The sequence below is a fragment of the Ammospiza nelsoni genome, chromosome Z (assembly GCF_027579445.1).
Source record: "Ammospiza nelsoni isolate bAmmNel1 chromosome Z, bAmmNel1.pri, whole genome shotgun sequence".
Lineage (NCBI taxonomy): Eukaryota > Metazoa > Chordata > Aves > Passeriformes > Passerellidae > Ammospiza > Ammospiza nelsoni.
In genome coordinates, this window is record NC_080669.1 from 87,732,530 (window position 1) to 87,753,640 (window position 21,111).

At 46.8% G+C, this 21,111-nt stretch overlaps 1 protein-coding gene across 1 annotated transcript; it reads right to left on the bottom strand.

Moving 5' to 3' along the window:
* Window positions 1-2,541: 2,541 nt before the first annotated feature.
* CFAP53 (cilia and flagella associated protein 53) lies at window positions 2,542-19,042 on the bottom strand. The gene is made up of 8 exons (XM_059493117.1): window positions 18,938-19,042; window positions 17,463-17,692; window positions 15,081-15,257; window positions 9,182-9,485; window positions 6,189-6,407; window positions 4,969-5,185; window positions 4,419-4,521; window positions 2,542-3,031 (listed from the first exon to the last, which is right to left on the bottom strand). Exons 1-8 carry the CDS (start codon window positions 19,040-19,042, stop codon window positions 2,809-2,811), a joined length of 1,578 nt encoding a protein of 525 aa, XP_059349100.1. The 3' UTR covers window positions 2,542-2,808.
* Window positions 19,043-21,111: the final 2,069 nt, after the last annotated feature.

Consider the following 21,111-nt stretch of genomic DNA (forward strand, 5'->3'; position numbering starts at 1 on the left):
TGAGCACATGTAGAAAAGTCTTAAAGCCTTGGGAGATGCTGAGGATTCAAACTCTGGAGTGAGTCTGGGATGATGTGATCAGGGACTTGCATTCTCAGCCCTGCCACAGGCAAGTCACCCACACGCTCCACACCTCTGCTCTCCCTCTGTCACCATGAAAAATTTAATTAAAAATACTGGTAAGAATATTTTGCAGAGCCCTGGTATGTGTCTAAGTGAAGAGGCTGTGACTGCCAGGTTTCTAAATGCCACTGGTTCTGTCTCTGTGTGGCTCAGAGCCCTGGTGCAGGGCAAGCTCAAGCCTGGGCCAGGCTGCTTCCCTCCCCAGTGGCGTCCCTGCGCTCCAGGTTTAATAGCTGGTTTGCCTGCAGGATTGCTCACTGGGGCAGGAAATGCCACAGGATTTCAGGAGCAGCAGCTAATGCTCAGGAGGTTCCCGGCACCTGCAAGCCACAATTCCAGCTGTGTTTGGCACCTGCAAGCCACAATTCCAGCTGTGTTTGGCTCATTACTGCCTGGTGACCTGCAAGCCAGAGGCGTAACCTGAGCACTGGCCCCAGGCAGGCAAAGGCACCACCAAGCTTTGCGGAACGTTCTGCCTGGTGCCCTATTTACCCAGTTTACTGCAAGGAGATCCAAGGAGCTGGGAGAAGATGGAAATCTGCAGGATTAAGGAAACCCTTCACTCTTGAGTGAGAAAATCGTCCTTACTGCATCACTCATCTGTCGGGGGCAGCGAGAAGGAGCCTCTTGAGGAGGCTCTGACCCAGCCAGCCTCACCAGTTGTTCTGGACCAACCTGAATCCTGTAAAGCTCTTGGCAGCAAAGGGCTCAGCCCCAGCAACACGCTCACCCACCAACAGCTTTGTCTCAGGAGAGTTTAGCTCCCGTTATCCCGTGGGAATTCACTCCTACTGAAGGCAAACTTCTTTTAATCTTGTGCAGACCTCATGTTCGTTGCAGAGGAAATTTGCCTCCAGGAGCAGGAGCTCAGACACTCTATAAATGTTTGATAGCTCTGACCACCTCTTCTGAGTTATTATTTTATTAGAAAAGGAGATTTATTATGGTTCTGGATGACTTGAATTCACAAAGCTCACCAGTGTGGTATTTTTTTTATCTCTCATATCGAGTGTACCCAACAAATGTCACAGCCTTTAATAACATGCTTTAATTAATCCTGGAATTCTGGATGTGCTATTATCTTCATTTTTCAAAGGGAGGTCACAATAGTAAAGGAAAATCTACATTGCTTGCACGGGCTACTCCAGGAGTCTGCGGCAGTCCAGGAAATTAATCTCTTAATCATTCTGCCAATTTGACTCCGTGGTGGAAGCACAGACCTGTGACTACCTCAGCTCTCTGCACTAATGAAACTATTTCCTTTGTCTGGGATGGCCTTTCCCACCAGCAAAACAGGACAGCTCTGATGTCCCCTGTGCAGTTTTTGGAGATGGCTGCTGAAAAGGGCTCCTGGCCGCCAGCCTACCTCTCCCAGCCCGAAGCTTCACCTTTCTGGAAGCTTCCTTCCTCAGTACCTGTAGGACAATCCCTGTTTGGATCTGGGGAATCCAAGGAACAAGCCTTGAGAGGCACTGCTCTGGTTTGTCTGGCTTCCTGCCAGGATGGAAACAGTTCCAGTGTCTCTCTCCCACCTGGTGACTCAGGAAGTTTTGTTTGTAAGTAAGTAAGTTTTGGGGGAAAGGCTGAAAAAGCAGGAGCTGGAGGAAAGATGGCAGAAGCTGAAGGGCTGAAGGAGAGAGAAACAGCTGCCGATAAGCAGCAGCAGCAAAGACTCATATGGAAAAATGAAAAAAGAACATAAGACATTTCCAAATACCACGAAGTCTGTGAGCAGGAAAGGATGAGAGGTTTTACATGGTTTCTTCACTCCCCTCCTCTGAATAGGACAGAGGAAAAACTAAAGAAATACATAGCAAGGAGCAGGTCGGGGCAGCCCCGTGGGGAGCAGCTGGGTCTCCCCTAGCCATGCTCCTCATGTCCCCCACTGCTCCTCCTGCAGCAGGGCCAAGCTGGTGTGGGGACAGAGAGGCCAGCGAGGTGTCCCTGCTCCCCACTGCCACCAGCACCTCCCTGGGGACATCCAGCCAGCTTCTGTGCTGCTGTCTTAATTATGGTGTGCTCCTGCCCCCATTCCATGTGTTCCGTGTGGTGATCCAAGCAAACCCAGAGAGGCAGAGGTGTCATTGTAGAGAAAATTACAGAGAATAAACCTCTTTACAAGACACCTCTAACTTCAGCCCTGCAGACTTCATTCTGCCCAATCAGAGGACTCACAGACTTGAGATCCAGTATCCCACAGATCATTCAACAGACACCAGAATCTTGCAAAAGAATATCAGTTTTTTAATGTTCACCCCACAGTAAAATACATTCACAGTTTTATACTTGGTATCTAAATACAAACAAAATATTTTTGCAAATGTTTTCAGTTTAAAAGGCATTTTAATAAAGGTTTACTGAAAGTTTTCTACATGTTTTCTTTTTGCAGATTAAAAAGAATACCTGTGCTTTGTTCATGTCACAATAATACACCATTATGTTGTAGAGGGCAGACAGTATTCTTGAATTAAAATGTCAAGCACTTTGGATTGGATCAGATTTGTAAAAAAAAAACCATGGGGGAAAAAATAAACTTTAAAATACTATGTTTCTTGTAATTTCCAATTAAATGTTTTGAGTATCACAGTGGAGAGAGTTCTTCCAACTCAAGTCAGGCATAAGCATCCTAAGAAAATGTTTTAAAAGGCAACTGAGTGAGCTAAAATACCAAAGTAAGAGACGCCCTTAAGAGGCAGGCCTTAGTGCCTTTTCTGCAGTGGGGGGCTTTACTTCAAACTTGTAGGTCATTGACTGAATGAACTGTATCTGTTCTTGGTACTGTCTCTCTGCTTCCATATTTGATTCTTCTTCTTTCTTCCTCTTCTCTTCTTCAACTTTTTGGAGCAACTGTTGATAGGCAATTTGAGTTGTGAGCTGGTCTCTGTACTCTTTGGCCTTCTGTGCTTTTCTGGAAATGCCAAATGAATAGGTTATTTAAGCAGTGTGGGTAAAAAGGATAAACATTATTATTATTATGTAATCTGCTAGCATTCGAGCTTAGACCAAAGAACCATTCAAAGCTCCTTTTAGCAGTAAATAACTGCCACTATTAACCAAATGCTGCGTGCTAACCTTATGTTCTGCAGAGAGTTAACTGCACTCCGTTGTGTCCTAAAAAGCAGACTGTAAAACTGGTGTTTTATCAGAAAGAGGGAAAGAACAACTCCCTGTAATCAGCATGCCCTCCCAGCCATGGTGAGAGGATAGAGGATGGGGGTGCTGGGCCTCAGTCCATCCCTGGCTCGGGCTCATGCTGCTGCTGACACCCATCCTCACCCTCCTGCTGAGAACAACTCCCTGCTGCACTGATATTGCTGCAAGTGGCTGTCAGGAGAAATCAATCTTCCGCTGCACCTCAGGACTCGTGTGCTGCTTTCAGTCCCCTCTGGAGAAGCAGAGGAAGCCTTACGTGCTCAGGCCCTTCTGGAGCAGAAGTCAGACACTTGAATGCCAGCAGAGTAGTCAGCACTTGTGCACTAACTCAACAGAGCTGAGCCACAAACCCTTCCTGACACTGCTGAGTGCCATCTCTGCTAAGTGGAGCATATCCCAGCTGGAGCCCAGCGTGTTTCCTTCACAAGGGTGACACTTCTGCCACAGCCAGGAGATTGTTCCCAATACAGCCCTCAGAGAACACAACAGACACCGGCTCGGGAAGGAGCTACTTGTATCCCACGGACAGGAGAGGAGAAAGGGCAGGAGTACAAAAGGGGAGTGAGATAAAGCCCTTTGCCCAAGGCTTTGCATGACACCCACAGGAACATTTCAGCTACTGCGTGTAAGGCTCTGCTCATCCAGAGGCACTAGGGAGAGCCCTGTGCAGCCGGGGTTACGTGCTGCAGCCGGGTGTTTTGGTGGCTGACACAGGATCGTTCAGGGGATGTCTGTGGGTGGGGTTTAGCAATAAGCCCGGACACACTTGCTCTCCTGGCGCAGGAACAAACAAACCTTTCATTAACCCTCCTCCCCAATCACTTGGAACAACAGCTCAGAGTATTAGGGGATGTGCTTAGGAAATTTGATTGATGTAAGTCACATGATGATTAAAAACACCAACACAAGGATATGTACCACTATCTTCTGAGGTCAGAATTAATGACTTAATACCAGCTGCAGCATCACAAGTCTGCTCTTGGGCAGTTTGGAACTGATAAGGTACATGGTGAAAAATCTCCTCTAAATAGAAAGAAGTCCACCCAGCGCTCTAGAGTTATCAGAAAACAATAATCAGCTCTCTCACAAGTTTAAAAGATTGGTCTGCGAAGAAATGACCTGATGACATTGAAGAAAAATACCTTTTACGTTCTTCTTCTTCCTCATATTCAAATTTTCTGACTGCTTCAGCCATTGCCTTCTTCTCTTCAGCAATCTCTATTTTCCTCTCTTCTTTTTTCTGCACTGGAAAACAAAACCAGAAATCCTTTTAGAAGGTAACAGCTCTGCTGAGCTTGAAGGAACAATGAGACTGCATTTGGGCTAAGTAGCCTAAATAATAGGTTTGAGTTTTGTTGTTTCTGGAGTGCCACACAAACAACAGCAAGTGTATTCCCAGCTTATTTATTTTTCATCCACTCAGACCTGGATAGATTTCACATTCAGGGCTTCATAATAATATAATTAATAGCAATGACCGTTTGCCCATGCAATCCTCACTTTACTAGGCTTTGCTGTGGGGATGGCAACGGGGAATTAGTGCAAGGAACGCCTGTAGGAGTGCATTTTGGGAACAGGCTCAGGGAGGGTCACATTGCTGTCCACTCTGTCACACAGTGTGTGCTGAGGCAATGCTGTTCCCAGCAGGGAGTGTTGAGCTGCCTCTGCCCAGATGTGTGTTCAACCACTTACACTTCTCCTCCATCTGCGCCTGCCTTGCGATCAGGACATCTCTCAGCGTGTGAAACCGAGCTTCCCTCTCTCGTTTCTGTTTCTCAACCCTCTCGGCCCAAATCTTATCCCTCTCTTCCTTGAAGATCTGCTCATCCTCTCTTTCTTGCTCCTTCTCCTTCCTCAGCTGTTCAGCCAGATGATCCAGGTAAGAAAGTTGCTCCTTCAACAGCATTTGCTGCAAACACACAGACATTTGCAGATATGAGTACATTAGTTCAAAAAAGCCTTTCAAACCCTGACGAAAAGTGGTGGTTCACAGCCACTGTGGGAGCTGGGAGCCCAGAGACCGTTCCAAAACCTGACACGGGAAAGAACTGCTCAGAATCCTCTACCGGGCAAATACTGTGATCCCTTTACCCACAGCAGCTCAGCTGCCTACAACACACCCTTTTTACAGACTTTCCACAGCTGACCAGGCTGCTCCAGTATCACCCGCATTAAATATAATAATGTAATATAATATAATATAATATATATTACCTCCTGTAATTCTGCAGCAAGGTCTAACATTGAATTGATACAACTTTCCTAACCTACAGGAGCTCCTAGCCACCTCTCTCCTGTGTCCTGAATACCCTAGACTCGTTTGCATCCAAAGTTGGACAATCTACTTGTTTTAACTTCAGGAAAAGACAGACACATCCACTGATTCACTGCATCTCCAAGAAATAAAACATGAAAGTTTGCATCTATCTATATATTGTTTTTAAATAATTTAATTTTTTTTAGTATTCATTAATTACATTAAGTTAAATATTTCCTTTCTTCTGCAGTTACAAATACTACATCAGGTCCATGAAACAAAAAATAGTTTTCCAGCCTCTATTATGTCCGTGCAGTGTAAGGATGATAAAGCTCAGGTGATTTATACACAATGAAATCAGCATGGAGGGACAGAATTCCAGGACTTCCTGAGAGCCCCCACTTCATTTATCCAGCCTGGTAGCCTTGCTGATTGCAAAGCAGGCTTTAAAGTGCTGTGGTTTTAACAGCTAATGGGCTTCTGCAGAGCTGCAGGGTGCTGGCAGGAGGAGAGGCAGCAGGCTGCTCAACAAAAGAATTATCTCATTCAGGGAGAAGGGCTTGTGTCTGTTCTCTGTTACCCTGTGCAGCTCACAGGGCCACAGAACTGGTCTACATGAGGTATTGCCCCACAAGCTCACCATGAAACACCTTACTTTTTTATTTCTTATCTTCTCATATTCCTTGTCGGTGTCCTCCAAATCATTTTCCAAGGCCGCCTTCTCTTCGGCAAGTTGAATTTGTTTTTCTGCATCAAGATGCTTCTGCCTGTCCTGCACTGCTTTGAGCAACACCTCCCTGCATTTCTTCTGCTGATACAGCTTCTTCCTCTCAAGGTCTTCATTTTCTTTCCTGAACTGGTGCAGCTCTTTTTCCTACACGGATAAAAGCAGCCAGCTTGTAAAATCACTGTGTAACTTCAAATTAAGTGCTGTCTATAGTTAGTTTATTGCAATAGTGAAGAGAAAGCCTTGCTGGCAACACAGAATTAGTGTCATCCACTGGACCTGGTAAAGCCTGAACATTTTAGCATATCTTTCACTAGAATTCAGGATTTTTATCGGTAACCATCACATGCAATTCAATATAAAAACGGGATTGTGCCTGATATTTTACAAATGTTTCAGAGAGATAGACAGAGTAATCTCTTTAGGAAAATCAGTATCATTGCAGCATTTTTGATCTATATCCAGGTGTTCATACACAGCCATAAGCACTGACAAATAACAGGGCCATGTGTTCCTGCTTTTTCTGTAGATATTATGTGTCCTCTGCCTGTGTTGGGTGTTCAGAGCACAGCATCTCTACCAGTCATAAGGCTGCTACAAGTCAGTGATTGTATCTTTGTGTTCTGATGGGCACTTACTGAATTTTCATGGTTTCAAATCATCCCACTTCGTATTGGAAAGAACTTTATATTCCACCTAATATTGAAAAAACGTGCAGTGAAACTAAGTTCTTAAAAAAGAAACAATGACAGATCGGAAATGCGTATTTGAGATCAAATAAATATTTGTGTATTCAAGATTATTTAGCCACAAAAAAAATTTCAAAAGTAGCATCATTAAGTAATTCATAAGCATAATTTCTGGACAACTGAATAATGTATAAGCACAACTGCACTGAAATATAGTCATAACACAGTGCGTGACCATCATTAGCACTGTATTATCTCAGAAATCATGCTTCAGCTGTCTCTAAGGCACACACTTTTTTGTTAACCTGTTTTTAAATTAAATGTCTCTTTTGTAATGTGAATGAGTCTTTAAAAATGCCTTAGCAGATTTGTCATAAACAGCATGTCTAATCTTTCCATAGGGAAGCAGAAGCTGCACTCCCTAACAAATATCCCTTTTCATTCTGGACATAAAGCACCCACGGGTTCTTGCAGTATTTCAGAGCCAAAGCTGACTTTATAACTGCCTGAACTGTCAAATTCACTTTCAGAAGCTGGTGAAACAGCTTTGAAACTCAATATATATATAATTTGAGGAATAGCATTAGAAATCCAAAGCTGTGAACAGCAAAGGTGGAAAGAAAGCGGAATTAGTTAGCAGTCAGCTGTGCAAGCTGGCACCTGTCTCTGGATGAATTCTGACATCAGTGAAGCTGTGTGAGAGCAGCCAAGGATGGGATCCATGAAAGATTGTTCACTGGGGTAACACAATGTCACAAATGTGCAAAGAAGTGTTTACCAACCACCCTTCTGCAAGCCAGGATCAAAGTGCTATGGCACACAAGAAATTCTTGACACTACAGTCGGGATAACATGAAGTCAATCACTTTCCAAGAAATCACAATTCTTTAAGGCACAAATAGGACAAAGAAGGAAGGCAGCTAATGTAGGTAATGTAGCTAAAGCAAAAATTGCTGTCCCTGCTTTGTCATCCACTTCTGAGATATCCTGGTGCACACATGTGGTCTACCCTGCCAAAGGTGCAAGTTTTCCTTCACTAAATATTCTATTTTTATAGCAATGGCCAGGAGAAACCTTTATGCACACTTAGCTGCCCATTCACCCAGATGAAACTCCTGGTCATTAGGGACTACCAGCCTGCAATGAAAAACTTGTAATGAGACCATCTGCCACTCTGCTGAGAATGGATTACATTGCATTTTCCATACAGAAACTCTCCTTCAAAGAAAGCTCTTTTTTTTCAGAGAATCAACCACTTCACTAGAAATGTATCTCCTGGACAGAGCCCCAGGCTGCTGTCTCCAGGGGAAGATGCAGAGCCTTCTATTCTAATAGTGCTTTTCTGAAAAGGCCAGTTAAGGAACAGCATTCTTTGCCTGGGAGGTTTGGCAGTGCCTTAAAAGTTGTTACAAGAAAATAATTCTGTTCTACATGTTTTTAAATAAGCAAAACATTAGTCTAGCTTGGAATATTTTCATAGCCAGCATTTTCAGAGCTTTAGATTCATTATTGTCTCATTTTTATAAAATGGGGAAGCATATATGATGCCAGCACCAGCTTCCAGTGTCTAACAGAGTATCCTGAGTGATCATTCAGCCTCTACATGTAAACAGCTGCAAAATGAAGATTGAGTCTGAGCTAAATAGCCTCCCATAAGTCAAAGTCAACATAGAATACTGAACTAGCAAGCCACACTAAAGCCAGCAAAACTACAGCAGGAGAGATGGATAAGGATGATGAAAATAGAAGGCACTGGCTGAGCAGTTGGGCCAAGGTAGCCAAATGCCTCCTGTGATGTGAGCTCAACAGCAGGCAGGTCTAACAGGCAAGAGAGCTTAAGTGCTGCTTGCTAATTTGCTTTAAAAATATATATAAAATAAATATTTCAGCTGGGAAACAAGATTCCCCGCTATCCTCCAGGAAACTGGAAATCAAAAAGCAACAAAGGTATTTGGCAAAAGCTTTAAAATGTTTCCATTTCCCACAGCGCCTCTGAGAGACTGAGTGCCAAAACCCTTTAGAATGCTGAGTTTCAAAAGAAGTATTTCCCTCTGTAAACGGGAATGCCTTTGCCACAGCTCTGAAAAGAGGCTTAGCTCAGCAGCACAGGCTCAGATACTAATGGTATCAGTAAAGATACAAATAAGGTATGGATTAGTTTAAATGTCTAGTAAGCCTATCATTAGAAGGGCCTTCTGCCCAAGCCTGAGTGCAGAGCACTGTGGAAATTACCATCCTTTCAGCCTCCTGTCTGATCTCCTGCTTCTTCTCCTCCCTGCGAGCGGCGTGCACGGCCACCTGGGCATCGAGCACATCCACCATCTCCCGGATCCGCGCTGCCGCCTCCTGCGCCTTCAGCTCCGCTTCCTGGTCCTTAGCCAGCAGTTCCTTCTCGCAAATCTCTTCCAACTCCCGCTCCTGCATCTTCTCTTCCTCTTTCAGCATCTCCTTCAGAGCCTGCTGGGCCAGCTGGCAGTCAACCAGCTCCTTCTCACTCAGTTTTTTACAGTGTTCGCGATACTCGTGACATCGGTTTCTGGAAGGCAACGTAAAAGTTTTTTTTAAAAAAGTCTCAAAACAATAAGCAGGTCTGGAGGTGTGTGGTGAATGAAGGCTCTCAGCTCATCACTGCTCAAAATACAGCAACCCCAGACACCAATTATACGCCTGGTCTGACATTGATTCCTTGTGGAACCTACGGAACCACAGAGAGCCTGATTTGATGAAGGTTTTGACATTAATGAGCTGAAGGATTTGAATTTGTAAAAAAGGCCTGAATCAACTTCTTCACAAGGGGAAGGGAAGAGGCAGCAGTGATCTCTGCTCCCTGTGACAGGGACAGGACCCAGAGAGATGGCTGGAGCTGTTCCAGGAGGTTTGGGTTGGGTATCAGGGAAAGGCTCTTCCCCAGAGGGTGCTGGCACTGCCCAGGCTCCCCAGGGATGGGCACAGCCCCGAGGCTGCCAGAGCTCCAGGAGCCTTTGGACAGCGCTGCCAGGGATGCACAGGGTGGGATTGCTGGGGGTCTCTGCAGGGCAGGGGCTGGGCTGGGTGGTCCTTGGGGGTCCCTTCCAAGGCGATGCTCGGGGTCCCTTCCAACTTGGGATATTATGTGAGTGTAAATGAACACACAATGCATCCACATATTGCATACACAATGTGTACTCTACAGATAGCTGGGACGTAGGGGGTTGTGTGCATATATACCTTTTATTAACATATAAAACATATGCATGCTACACTTATTCAAACATGTAGGTTGGTCTCTCTTCAAATGAAGACAGAATATGTTGGTAAGTCACCTGAAAGCTCATTCATATTCAAAAAATACTGTGATTGTGGAAATGTGGGTTACACGGTTGAGCAGGAACCACTAGAAATTTATTAATTTTTAAAGTCAAGTTCTATGGGATAATTCAGACAAGTCACAATAAAAACCCGGAGAAGGTAGAAAGTCAAACAAGTAATGCAGCTTTCAATTTTCATTTACTCTCTGCAACTGAGTTGCATATAAAGAGGTAATTTATCTTCAGTTGAAGAACACTACTCTAATTGCAGATCCTGCTTTTACTTTTGCAAACAAAGCACTGTTGAGATCAACACATGCCATCAAACATTATTTAATTTGAACAATCTGCAGGCACTTTAATTCTGTTCTATAAACAGGATATAGATTTTCATTAAGTCAGAATGTGAAACTGGCAGACAAAGGTGAAGACCAGCAAGTGTGAAGGATGTACAAGTCTGAGGATGTGTGACAGACACATGTGAATGCTGCGAAGTGAAAAGATATCTCACAATTTCATGCTGAATGAAACTATCTATGCAGATTATTGCAAAGGTGTTTAGGAATTCACGGAAGATATCACAGCCTGAATTATGAACAACCTGACAGCAGCAGCAGTTACCTGTGCAATGCGAAATACTATGACACTACACAAGCTTTAGCTGACTATCCTGTGTAAAAAAATATTAAATATTCATCAGGCAATTACCTCAATGCTATTACCAATCTCCATATCAGGGTAGTTATTTAATTTCCAGAGCAGAGGTCTCACCACATTTTCTCCCTGCTGCCATTCAACAGTCACTGCCTCACATTTCCCTGGGGACAAGGAAATCTCTCTGTTCATCCTCTTGGCTAAAGCACCCAGTGCCATGCAGCCTATGCTGAAAGGTGAAGGGCACTGACACAAACAGCAAAAGGGGCAGCACTGCTGTGAAAACATTTCCATTCTGCTTGCTCTTTGTTGAACCTGCCCCAGCCTGAACCCCCTGCCCTGAGCTGATCCCCAGCGTGGGCAGCAGGGCAGGGGGATCCTGCCCCTGTGCCCCTGGGCTCAGGTGAGAGCCCACCTGCAGAGCTGCCCCAGCCCTGGCTCCAGCAGCACAAGGAGCTGGAGCTGCTGCAGCCAGTGCAGAGGAGGCCACGGAGCCGCTGCCAGGGCTGGAGCCCCTCTGCTCTGGAGCCAGCCTGGCCCAGCTGGGGCTGTTCAGCTGCACCAGAGAAGCTCCAGGGACACCTCAGAGCCCCTGCCAGGGCCTCCAGGGGCTCCAGGAGAGCTGCACAGCCCCTGGGGACAAGGCAGGCAGGGACAGCACCCAGGCAATGGCTCCCACGGCCAGAGGGCAGGCACAGATTTTGGCACATTGGGAATTAGGAATTGCTGGCTGGGAGGGTGGGCAGGCCCTGGCCCAGGGTGCCCAGAGCAGCTGTGGCTGCCCCTGGATCCCTGGCAGTGCCCCAGGCCAGGCTGGATGGGGCTGGGAGCAGCCTGGGACAGTGGAAGGTGTCCCTGCCCACAATAAAGATGACTTTGAAGGCCCCTTCCAATCCAAACCATTCCATGATGAGATGCTGTAGTTCAGTGCCAGTGCAGACTGGTGAAAAGGGATGGTTGTTTTACCTCTTGGATGAGATAGGAACCTCCTGACCACTGTTTAACCCAGCAATAATAGCAGAGAGCAGCACAGGGATGAGCCATGGCGCATTCCAAGGAGCACCCCTGCTCCCAGCAGGTCATCAAACGTACTGCGTCGTTGATGGTTTTCTTACATTTCACCACTGGAATCTATCTTTCATCTCCGGGGCGGAAGTTAGTGGTGATGAAAGACCACAACACTAATTAGTCTTCATGAAAAACATATTTCTCAAATGTTGTGAGGGAAACATGCTATTATTAAGACTCTAAATCTTGCTATAATTAAGAGTCTACATCTGACAATTATCAATCACTGTATTATTTTAACACAATGGGTTCAAGGTTCTCTCTGCATTGAAGGGATAAAGAACTAGTTATTCTTTTCTGTGATTATAAACTAATCTGATATTTATTGAATTCCCACAGGGGAGTAGAAGTTAATTATGTTCAGCATTGTTAGAATTTTAATATAAAATAACCCTGTAATTGCTTGATTTCATCAAAATAATTCCCTCAAAGCAGCTTTTACACCAACCCATAAACATCTGCTCCCCCAGATGGCAGGTTTTCTTCCTCACTTTGCTATCCTAAGCTTCTTAAGATTAAAACTGTGCCTGGATGTGGCCACCTCCCAAAGACGGAACCTCCCCAGTTATTCATTCATTTTATGGCTGCAGCACAATGTTGCTGGGATAACATCATACCCCATATGGATGCTTCTGATGTTACCACAAGAAAGAGGATGTGATCTGTGTTTTATGCAAATTTTAAGACATTGCAGTTTTCTTTTAAGTTACCAATGATGAACATGCCCTCAGGCTAGCACTGGCTGAGTCTCTTCTCAGACAAGGTGTAGCCCTCCCTGAAAATGAATTCCAGCAGGATTCCCATGGTCCAAGCCTTGTCCCCTCTGTCACCTTGTGACAAAGGACGCCTCCTGGTAACATTACTACTGAGAAGCTGTTACACCTGTACCCTCAGGCCATGGCAACCAGCCATAAAAAATGCTCTGGAATAATGTCTGACAGGGTAGGTGCTCCTATACCTCAAGGTTTGAGAATCCATGCCTGGAGCACCTTGCTTGGAGTTACAGGAAATACAAATTAGTCTGTATCAGGTTTCAGAAAGATATTCAAAAGAGTTGAAAATCCACAGGCAAAGAGAAACAGAAAATCATGTGTGTATCCACCTGCTACTTTCCAGGGCTCCTGGGTGTGCCCTAGAGTAATCATCTCCAAAGGGGGGCAGGTGTGCAGGAAGAGAATATGTTTTATACCATTGATAAATAACATTAAAAAGTAAAAAATGGCATTTATTTAATCTTTACCTCATCCTTTTTAATTTCTATTTGTGCATATGTTTTATAATGTACACAATATATCAGTACAGTATATTATTACATATTTATATAATTGATAAATAAACATTTTGGGGTGAATATTAAAAGTTTTTACATCCAGGGGGGTACAGTCAGAGGATCGGAGACCATTACTCCAGAGGCCAGGCTATGACACAATTAGAGACTCCTGCTTGTGAATTTTCAGTAAGTGTTGGTCTCCTGAGCAGAAAATCCTGCTCCCTGATCTCTGCCTGGACCAGGATGGTTTAGGAGGAGGAGTAACATCTAACAGCTAAAAAAAAGCATACCTGGGACTCCTTAAACAAGACAAATAGATGCAGATACACCAAGACTGCCACCCACAACAGCTGTGAGGAGAGATGGTTTCACTGCCTCTAAATCCTCTGAAACATGCAGCCAGCAGAACACCAACAATAAAGCTTCAACAACACTTTTTAACAGGATGCTGTGTGGTGTGAATATGGCTTAGATCCCAGAGCAGAGTGGGAAAGGTAAAAGGACAATATAGGATGAAATATTCCCATGAGACTGACTGAGCCATAGATCAACAGGGCTACACTAGAAGACAAAGGACCTGAGACATTAGGACAGGCAACTACAGCATGGAAGTTCAAGTATGTGTCACCAGATGATGGAGTTCAGTGGCGTGATTCATTTTGCAATTAAAATATCTAAAATTAGACATCTGAACAGGAATCTGCATATGTGCTAAATTCCCACTCTGATCAATGAGAACCTAATTAAAGTCAGTAGAGGCTGGGGTGCAGCTCAGCTGACAGGGCAGGATAAGCCTGTTTGGGACTGACTTTAGGTTCCTGTAACTGTCCTGATTTTGATGAAGTTTTGAATAGAACAGGAATGCAGATTCGCAGTGAATATAAAGTTACCACTACTTAGACTTATCTACCTTTAGGTAACATCTCCCTGGTGTGTAAAACAAGCTACAAGTACAAAATAAAATGCACTCCAGCAGCACCCCCTCCAGACTATTTTAAAAGTGAGTTTTGATCACTTTGTGATCACTTTTAGATAGAGAACAAACCAGAAGCTGCAAAAGTCAAGGGCCACATTTTCAAACCACCATGTGAAGTTCTGACACCTGTCCAAGTCAATAAACACCACATTTTAACAAATATTTACCTGTGGAATTAGTTAATTAGTGTTTATGCACAAGTAAGAGCCAATGTTGATTTTTATCCCCAGCCTGGGCACACTGAGAAGCAGGTGTTGTAGATTTCACAGTACCGTGGGAGACTGGGAAAGACACTTGAAATAATCACAATTAAATAACATTATTATTTTTTCTTTCATCCCTCCCTCGGAAAACCAGATTTACAAGAATGGGACAAGGCAGACTTCATGCCAAAGCCTCAGCTCCTAGTAAATACCTGCAAGTTACTGCTTTCAGTCAGGAAGACTTGGCACAGAACTTCAGGCTGCAATAAACCCTTAGCTGCAGCTGCTACTCTTGAAAAGTATGCATTAAATAAAAAACACTGTCTGTTTGGACAATCTTACATTTCAGGAATCTTTACTGACATATTATCTTAGTAAGCTTGATTTAGGCCAAATTAACCTTCCCTGCAGCCTGTTCACTCCAACAGTATAAAGCTGGAACAGGAATTACAAAAAGGGTTGACTTGGCAGGTGGAAATGCAGGGATGCTTATGTGCAACAAGGAGGACACACTACACTTGCAAGGATTAGGTACTCTGATTTTTTCTGTCTTACTGTTTCAACCACTTTCATCTTTCCTTCCTCCGTTTGTTATTGCCACCTTCTTTTTAAAATGTCCCTATATATTTACTTTGGGCAAATTCTCTTTTATAAGATATTTTTATGGCAATACCTGAACTGTTGCTCTCGTTTTTCAGCCACAACTCGCAGTCTTTCTTGCTCCCTCTTCTCCTTCAGTAATTTTGCTTGTTCCTTCAAGTTTGCTTCTTTCTGCTGTGCCTTTTCCTCATCAAGTGCATTCACCTCAGCAAGGTGCCTGCTCTCCTCTGCCTCCAGAAAGTCACGGAGCCTGTAATGAAAACATTTGAATAAAGGCTAAATCAATCCTTCAGTCAAAGGACAAAGTTTTTGTCTCTGCTATTAACAGAAAGTGGGTACTGGGCTCCTTTTAACACCTCTTACAAATGTCAGAGAAGTGAACATCAAATTTTAACTCAGGGATCATTCATGTTGTGTCCATCAAGGGAATCTTACAGCACAACATGAGTGATCCTGTCAGGCACAGTCTAAACTCCTGATCTTACAAACCACTTTCAAAGTTGCTTTATGATTTCAGTTCCCCATTCATCAAATTATTCTATTTCTCAGACTACATTTGTCACCAGCTGGTAACAATTAGATTTTGTGCTATGGTTGTCCTTCATCACAGACCCACAGACTAATATCCTGAGCTGGAAGGGACCCCCAAGGATCACCCCGTCCAGCTCCTGACCCTACAGACACCCCAGCAATCCCACCCTGGGCATCCCTGGCAGTGCTGTCCAAAGGCTCCGGGAGCTCTGGCAGCCTCGGGGAGCCTGGTCAGTTCCCCACAACTCTCTGGGAGAAAAACCTTTCCCTGATGCCCTCCCTCCTCTATGCATCTATAATTGCATCTTCTCTCAAATGACCTCTTGATATTTCTGCATCACTCTGCAGAACACTTCATCCTGAAATATCTTTGATGAGAAAATTATGTCAAATAGACAGTTTTTAAATACATCATAATTTACTTCTCTGTTAATCCCAGCAGTGAGAAACCTGGGGCTGCAGAGTCCAGAAATCACTGATTTCAGCCAATATAGCACAATGTCTCAGCAGAAAGGGCCCTGGGGGGTCCCGGCAGACGAACTGAGCACAGGCCAATGATGCACCCTTGTGGCAAAGAGAGCCACTGGCAGCTTGGGCTGCGGGAGGAGCAGCACTGCCAGCAGGCCCAGGGAGGGCACCCTTCCTCCCGGCACTGCTGAGACTCCAGTGGAGCGCTGGCTCCAGCTCCAGGCTCTGCAGCACCGCAAGGACACGGCCTCAGCAGAGGGTGACAGTGGAGGGACACTGAGGGACTGCAGCACCTCTCCCAACAGGAGCATCTCTCCTAAAGTTCCTTCGCTCCTGAGAGAGCAGGACTGTCCAGCCTGGAGAAGAGAAGGCACAGAGGGATGGATCTTAGCAATGCACCTAAACTCCTGAAGGGAGGGAATGCAGGAAAGACAGACATCTACTCCTCAGTAGTGCTCAGTGTTGGGACAAGGGGCCACAAATTAAACCATGTGAACAGAAGAAAACATTTATTTTTCTTCTTACTGTGAGTGGGGTGAGATATTGGACACGATGCTCACAGAGGTGATTCAGTCTCCATGTGTGGAGACAAGCAAAACCCAATGGACACACACTCCTGGACACCCTGCTCCACGTGACTCCAGGGTTGGACCAGATCATCTCAGGAGGTTCCTTCTAACCCCAGTGCTTCTGTGGAACCATGTGCAATTCCCCTGAGGGCACATTAGACCAGGACAGTTTCTAACCAAACAGTTTCTAACCAAACTGATGACCTTCACAGCTACAAAGTCATTTGACATGAAACAGTAACTGAGAAATTAAATCACAATATTTTTTCCAAAGATCAGTACAGCATAATTATGTTCTTTACATGGCAGCAATGTGCTTCACCTTTAATATTTTTCAAAGACTTCTGGAAAATTTTAATTTTTTCAGCTGACTGTGCTGCAAAGTCTTATTTGTAGGAGCTAAACATCAGCTTGACAAATTAGCAACAAAACCCTCGGTGACACTGAACTGAGAGAATTTCTGACACTTTGCTACCCAGAGAAACTGTGAATGTCCACAACAGGGTGGATGGAACTAGATGAGCCCATCCACCCTGGAATTCTATGATTCTGTGCCCCACCTTTGGAAGTGTTCCAGGCCAGTTGGGACAAGGCTTGGAGCAACCTGGTCAGGCCGGGGTGCTTGGAACAAGATGAGCTTTAAGGTCCCTTCCAACCCAAACCATTCCATCATTTTATGATTGTATCAAGGTACTCTTCAATCTCTTTAAAAATCAAGCAATGAAAGTGCTATGCCACTATTTCTGTGCTTGTCTGTGGCAGACAGGAGGCTCCAAATGCCGCCTCAGCTACACAGTTACTGTGTTTGAACGCATGTCACTGGTGCCGGGCTCTCTGAGCCCACACGGAAAACAGCAGGGGCGCTGCACTGGCTACTTGTTTGCTACCTCTCTCTCCTCACTTCGATCTCCTTCAGGTACTGCTGCAGCGTAGCCCGGACCTTCCTCTCGGCAGCGCGCTGCATCCATTTCTCCTCGCCGCCCTTGTGCCAGTCGGAGACACTGCGGTAGTGGCGGAGCATCCGCAGGTCACGTTCATACTCACGCTGCTCCTCCTCCAGCGCCCTCTCGGCCAAAATCGTCTCTTCGAACAGGTCTCTCTTGGTGGGCTTGGCTAGCTGCGAGAGAAAGGAAATGGAGAAAGCGTGGAGACCTCGTAGCACCCTTCCAAAGATGTGAAGGGGCCTACAGTGAATCCAGAGAGGGACTTCATCAGGAATTGTAGTTACAGGACAAGGGAAATGGGTACAGAGTGAAAGAGGGGAAATTTAGGCTAAATGTAGGAAAAAATTCTTCTTTGTGACGGTGGTGAGGCACCCACACAGGTTTCCCAGAGAAGCTGTGGCTGTTCCTGGATCCCTGGAAGTGTCCAAGGCCAGGCTGGATGGGGCTTGGAGCAACCTGGGGTAGTGGCAAATGTCCCTGCCCATGGCAGGGGGTGGCACTGGATGAGCTTTAAGGCCCCTTCCAACACAAAACATTCATGGGTGAAAAGTCTGAGTGTTTTTCAGTTGAATTCATGACTGTGCAAGTACCTAATACCAAAGGATGAGTTCACGGCAATTAAGGGGTAATCTCAGAATCACTGAGGCTGGAAAAGAACTCCAGGATCATCAAGTCCCCACCTTGTCACCCAGCCCAGGGCACTGAGTGCCATGTCCCATCCTTCCTTGGACACCTCCAAGGATAGGGACTCCAACACCTCCCTGGGCAGACCCTTCCCAGGCCTGAACGTCTTTTCTGTGAAGAAATTCCTCTTAAATTAGACAAGCCCTGCCTACATCCCCATAGCTTCAGGCTCCCCAGGACCCCCAAACACAGCACCGGGCTCCTCAGGACCCCCAAAAAGATCACCAGGCTCCCCAGGACTCCTCACACAGCACCAGGCTCCCTGGGGGCTCTCACACAGCACCAGGCTCCCCAGGACCCCTCACACAGCACCAGGTTCCCCGGGACATTCAAACACCACACCGGGCTGTCCAGGACATTCAAATACAGCACTGGGCTCCCCGGGACCTTCAAATACAGCACCGGGCTCCCCGGGACCCTCAAACACAACACCGGGCTCCCCAGGACCCTTCACACAGCATCGGGCTCCCCGGGACCCCCAAACACAGCACCGGGCTCTCCGGGATCTCTCACACAGCACCGGGCTCCCCGGGACCTTCAAACACAGCACCGGGCTCCCCGGGAGCTCTCACACAACACCGGGCTCCCCAGGACCTTCAAACACAGCACCGGGCTCTCCGGGACCCCTCCCAGCTGCTCCCAGAGGGTCCCCCTTCAGCCGGCCCCGCTCTGGGGCTCGACCCCCATGTCCCCGCAGCTCCCTGGAGCACAGCAGCCCCGGTGTGGCCCCTCACCACCGCCACTTCGCCCGGCAGCGGCCCGCAGCCGGTGAACTCCCGGCGCCTCTGTGTGTGAGAGCAGTGAGGGGGCTGGGGACGGGGCGGGGGCCGCGCCGCCATGGCGGATGGAAGCGCCGCCGTTGCTGAGGGGACGCGCGCGGGACGGAAGTGGCATCATGGCGGCGGGGGCGCTGAGGGGTGTCCAGCATGGATGGGGTGCTGAAGGTGTCCCGGTGTTAAAAACGGGACCACACTCCCGGTACTAAAATGATTTTAGCATTTATTATAATAAAAAGGCCTAAAGCATGGGAGCCCGCGGGTCTAGCAGGAGCGTTCCCGTCGAGGATGCGGCAGCGCCGGCGCTCCGTCTTCTTGAGCAGCTATGTACCGATGCATGGCAGGGGCGCTGAGGGATGTCCTGGCATGGAGGAGGTGCTGAGGGGTGTCCCGGCCGGCTGGGGGCGGTGAGGGGCGTCCTGGCATGGCGGGGACACTGAGGGATGTCCTGGAATGGCGGGGGCGCTGAGGGGTGTCCAGCATGGTGGGGACACTGAGGGATATCCGGCATGGCGGGGGCGCTGAGGGGTGTCCCGAGGTCAGGGGACTGTCAGGGCTGGAAGAGACCTTCAGGATGATCCAGCACTGCCGCTGTAATTCCGAACCCACCACACCGCGGCACCCCGAGCCACAGCCCGGCGCCTCCTCAGCTCCTGCGCTGCCACTGCACTCTGTGGGCAGCCCTGCCGCCCATGTGGCACAATGCGGAAACCTAAAAGTTTCTGAAGAAGGGGTGTTCTTTGATCATGGAATCATAACATATCCTGAGTCGGAAGAGAGTCACAAGGAGCCCCGTCCCCACCGCGCACGGCGTCAGGGACCACAGAGTGCAGCCCCGGGTACCAGTGCTGGGGCATCAGTGGGGATAGCCTGGCACAGGAATGGAAAGGATTTAGGTTAATGACTTATCTTATGGAGCCAGCCTGGCCCAGCTGGGGCTGTTCAGCTGCACCAGAGAAGCTCCAGGGACACCTCAGAGCCCCTGCCAGGGCCTCCAGGGGCTCCAGGAGAGCTGCACAGCCCCTGGGGACAAGGCAGGCAGGGACAGCACCCAGGCAATGGCTCCCACTGCCAGAGGGCAGGCACAGATTTTGGCACATTGGGAATTAGGAATGGCTGGCTGGGAGGGTGGGCAGGCCCTGGCCCAGGGTGCCCAGAGCAGCTGTGGCTGCCCCTGGATCCCTGGCAGTGTCCCAGGCCAGGCTGGATGGGGCTTGGAGCAGCCTGGGACAGTGGGAGGTGTCCCTGCCCATGGCAGGGCCTGGAACAGGATATGCTTCAAGGTCTTTCACAACCCAAACCCTTCTGTGGCTCTGTGAAATAGAACTAATGACAAGAATGGGTTCTCTGTGCCCACAGGTGATGGAGCGGAGTGAACCCCCAGCTCTCAGGTCAGGACTGTCACAGAGACCTCCTGCAGCACATCCTGCTGATGCCAGGCTCCAGACCTGCCTGGGCTGGAGGAAAATGGGAAGTAAAACATTGGCTGTGCATCAGTGATTGCTTCAAGCTCATTGCCCGCAAAGGACTTGTGGGAAAAAGCTGTTGCTGAAGCTTTGAAGCTCTGGAACACACACACATACACTGCCAAGAACTTTGCTTTCTTGTGCATAATCACATTAGCTTGGCTGATAGCAAGTTGAAAAAAATTATCCCAGGGAAGAAAGGTCAATGTTTAACCTGGCTGTAAAGCTTGTTCTCATCCAATTAAAACCCCATGCAATTAATTCTGGTGTCAACAATGTGATCCTTGCGCAGTCAAATACAGCAGTTTGATACACAGGGTTTACAAACTGGAGAATATGTTTACCACCATGGTAGTGCTTGAAATGGAATCTTTTGAGTTTATTTCAGTAGAGACTTAATGCTGTCATACTATCGTGACTTAGTCTTTGAGATATTTGTCAAAGAGAAACAACTTCACATCACTTCCCCCCTGAAAACTTGTATTTGAGTGGAGGGAGGGCTGAATTTCATGGTATTTTATAGTTTTGCCTCGTATTCTATGGTGTGTTTAATGGGGAATGTTGCCTTAGTCTTAAGATCTACACAAAACCAGCAATCAGTTTTATGTGTAATAGACTGTACAAATGTGCAGCACTGCCATCTGTTTGACATCCAGAAATAAACAG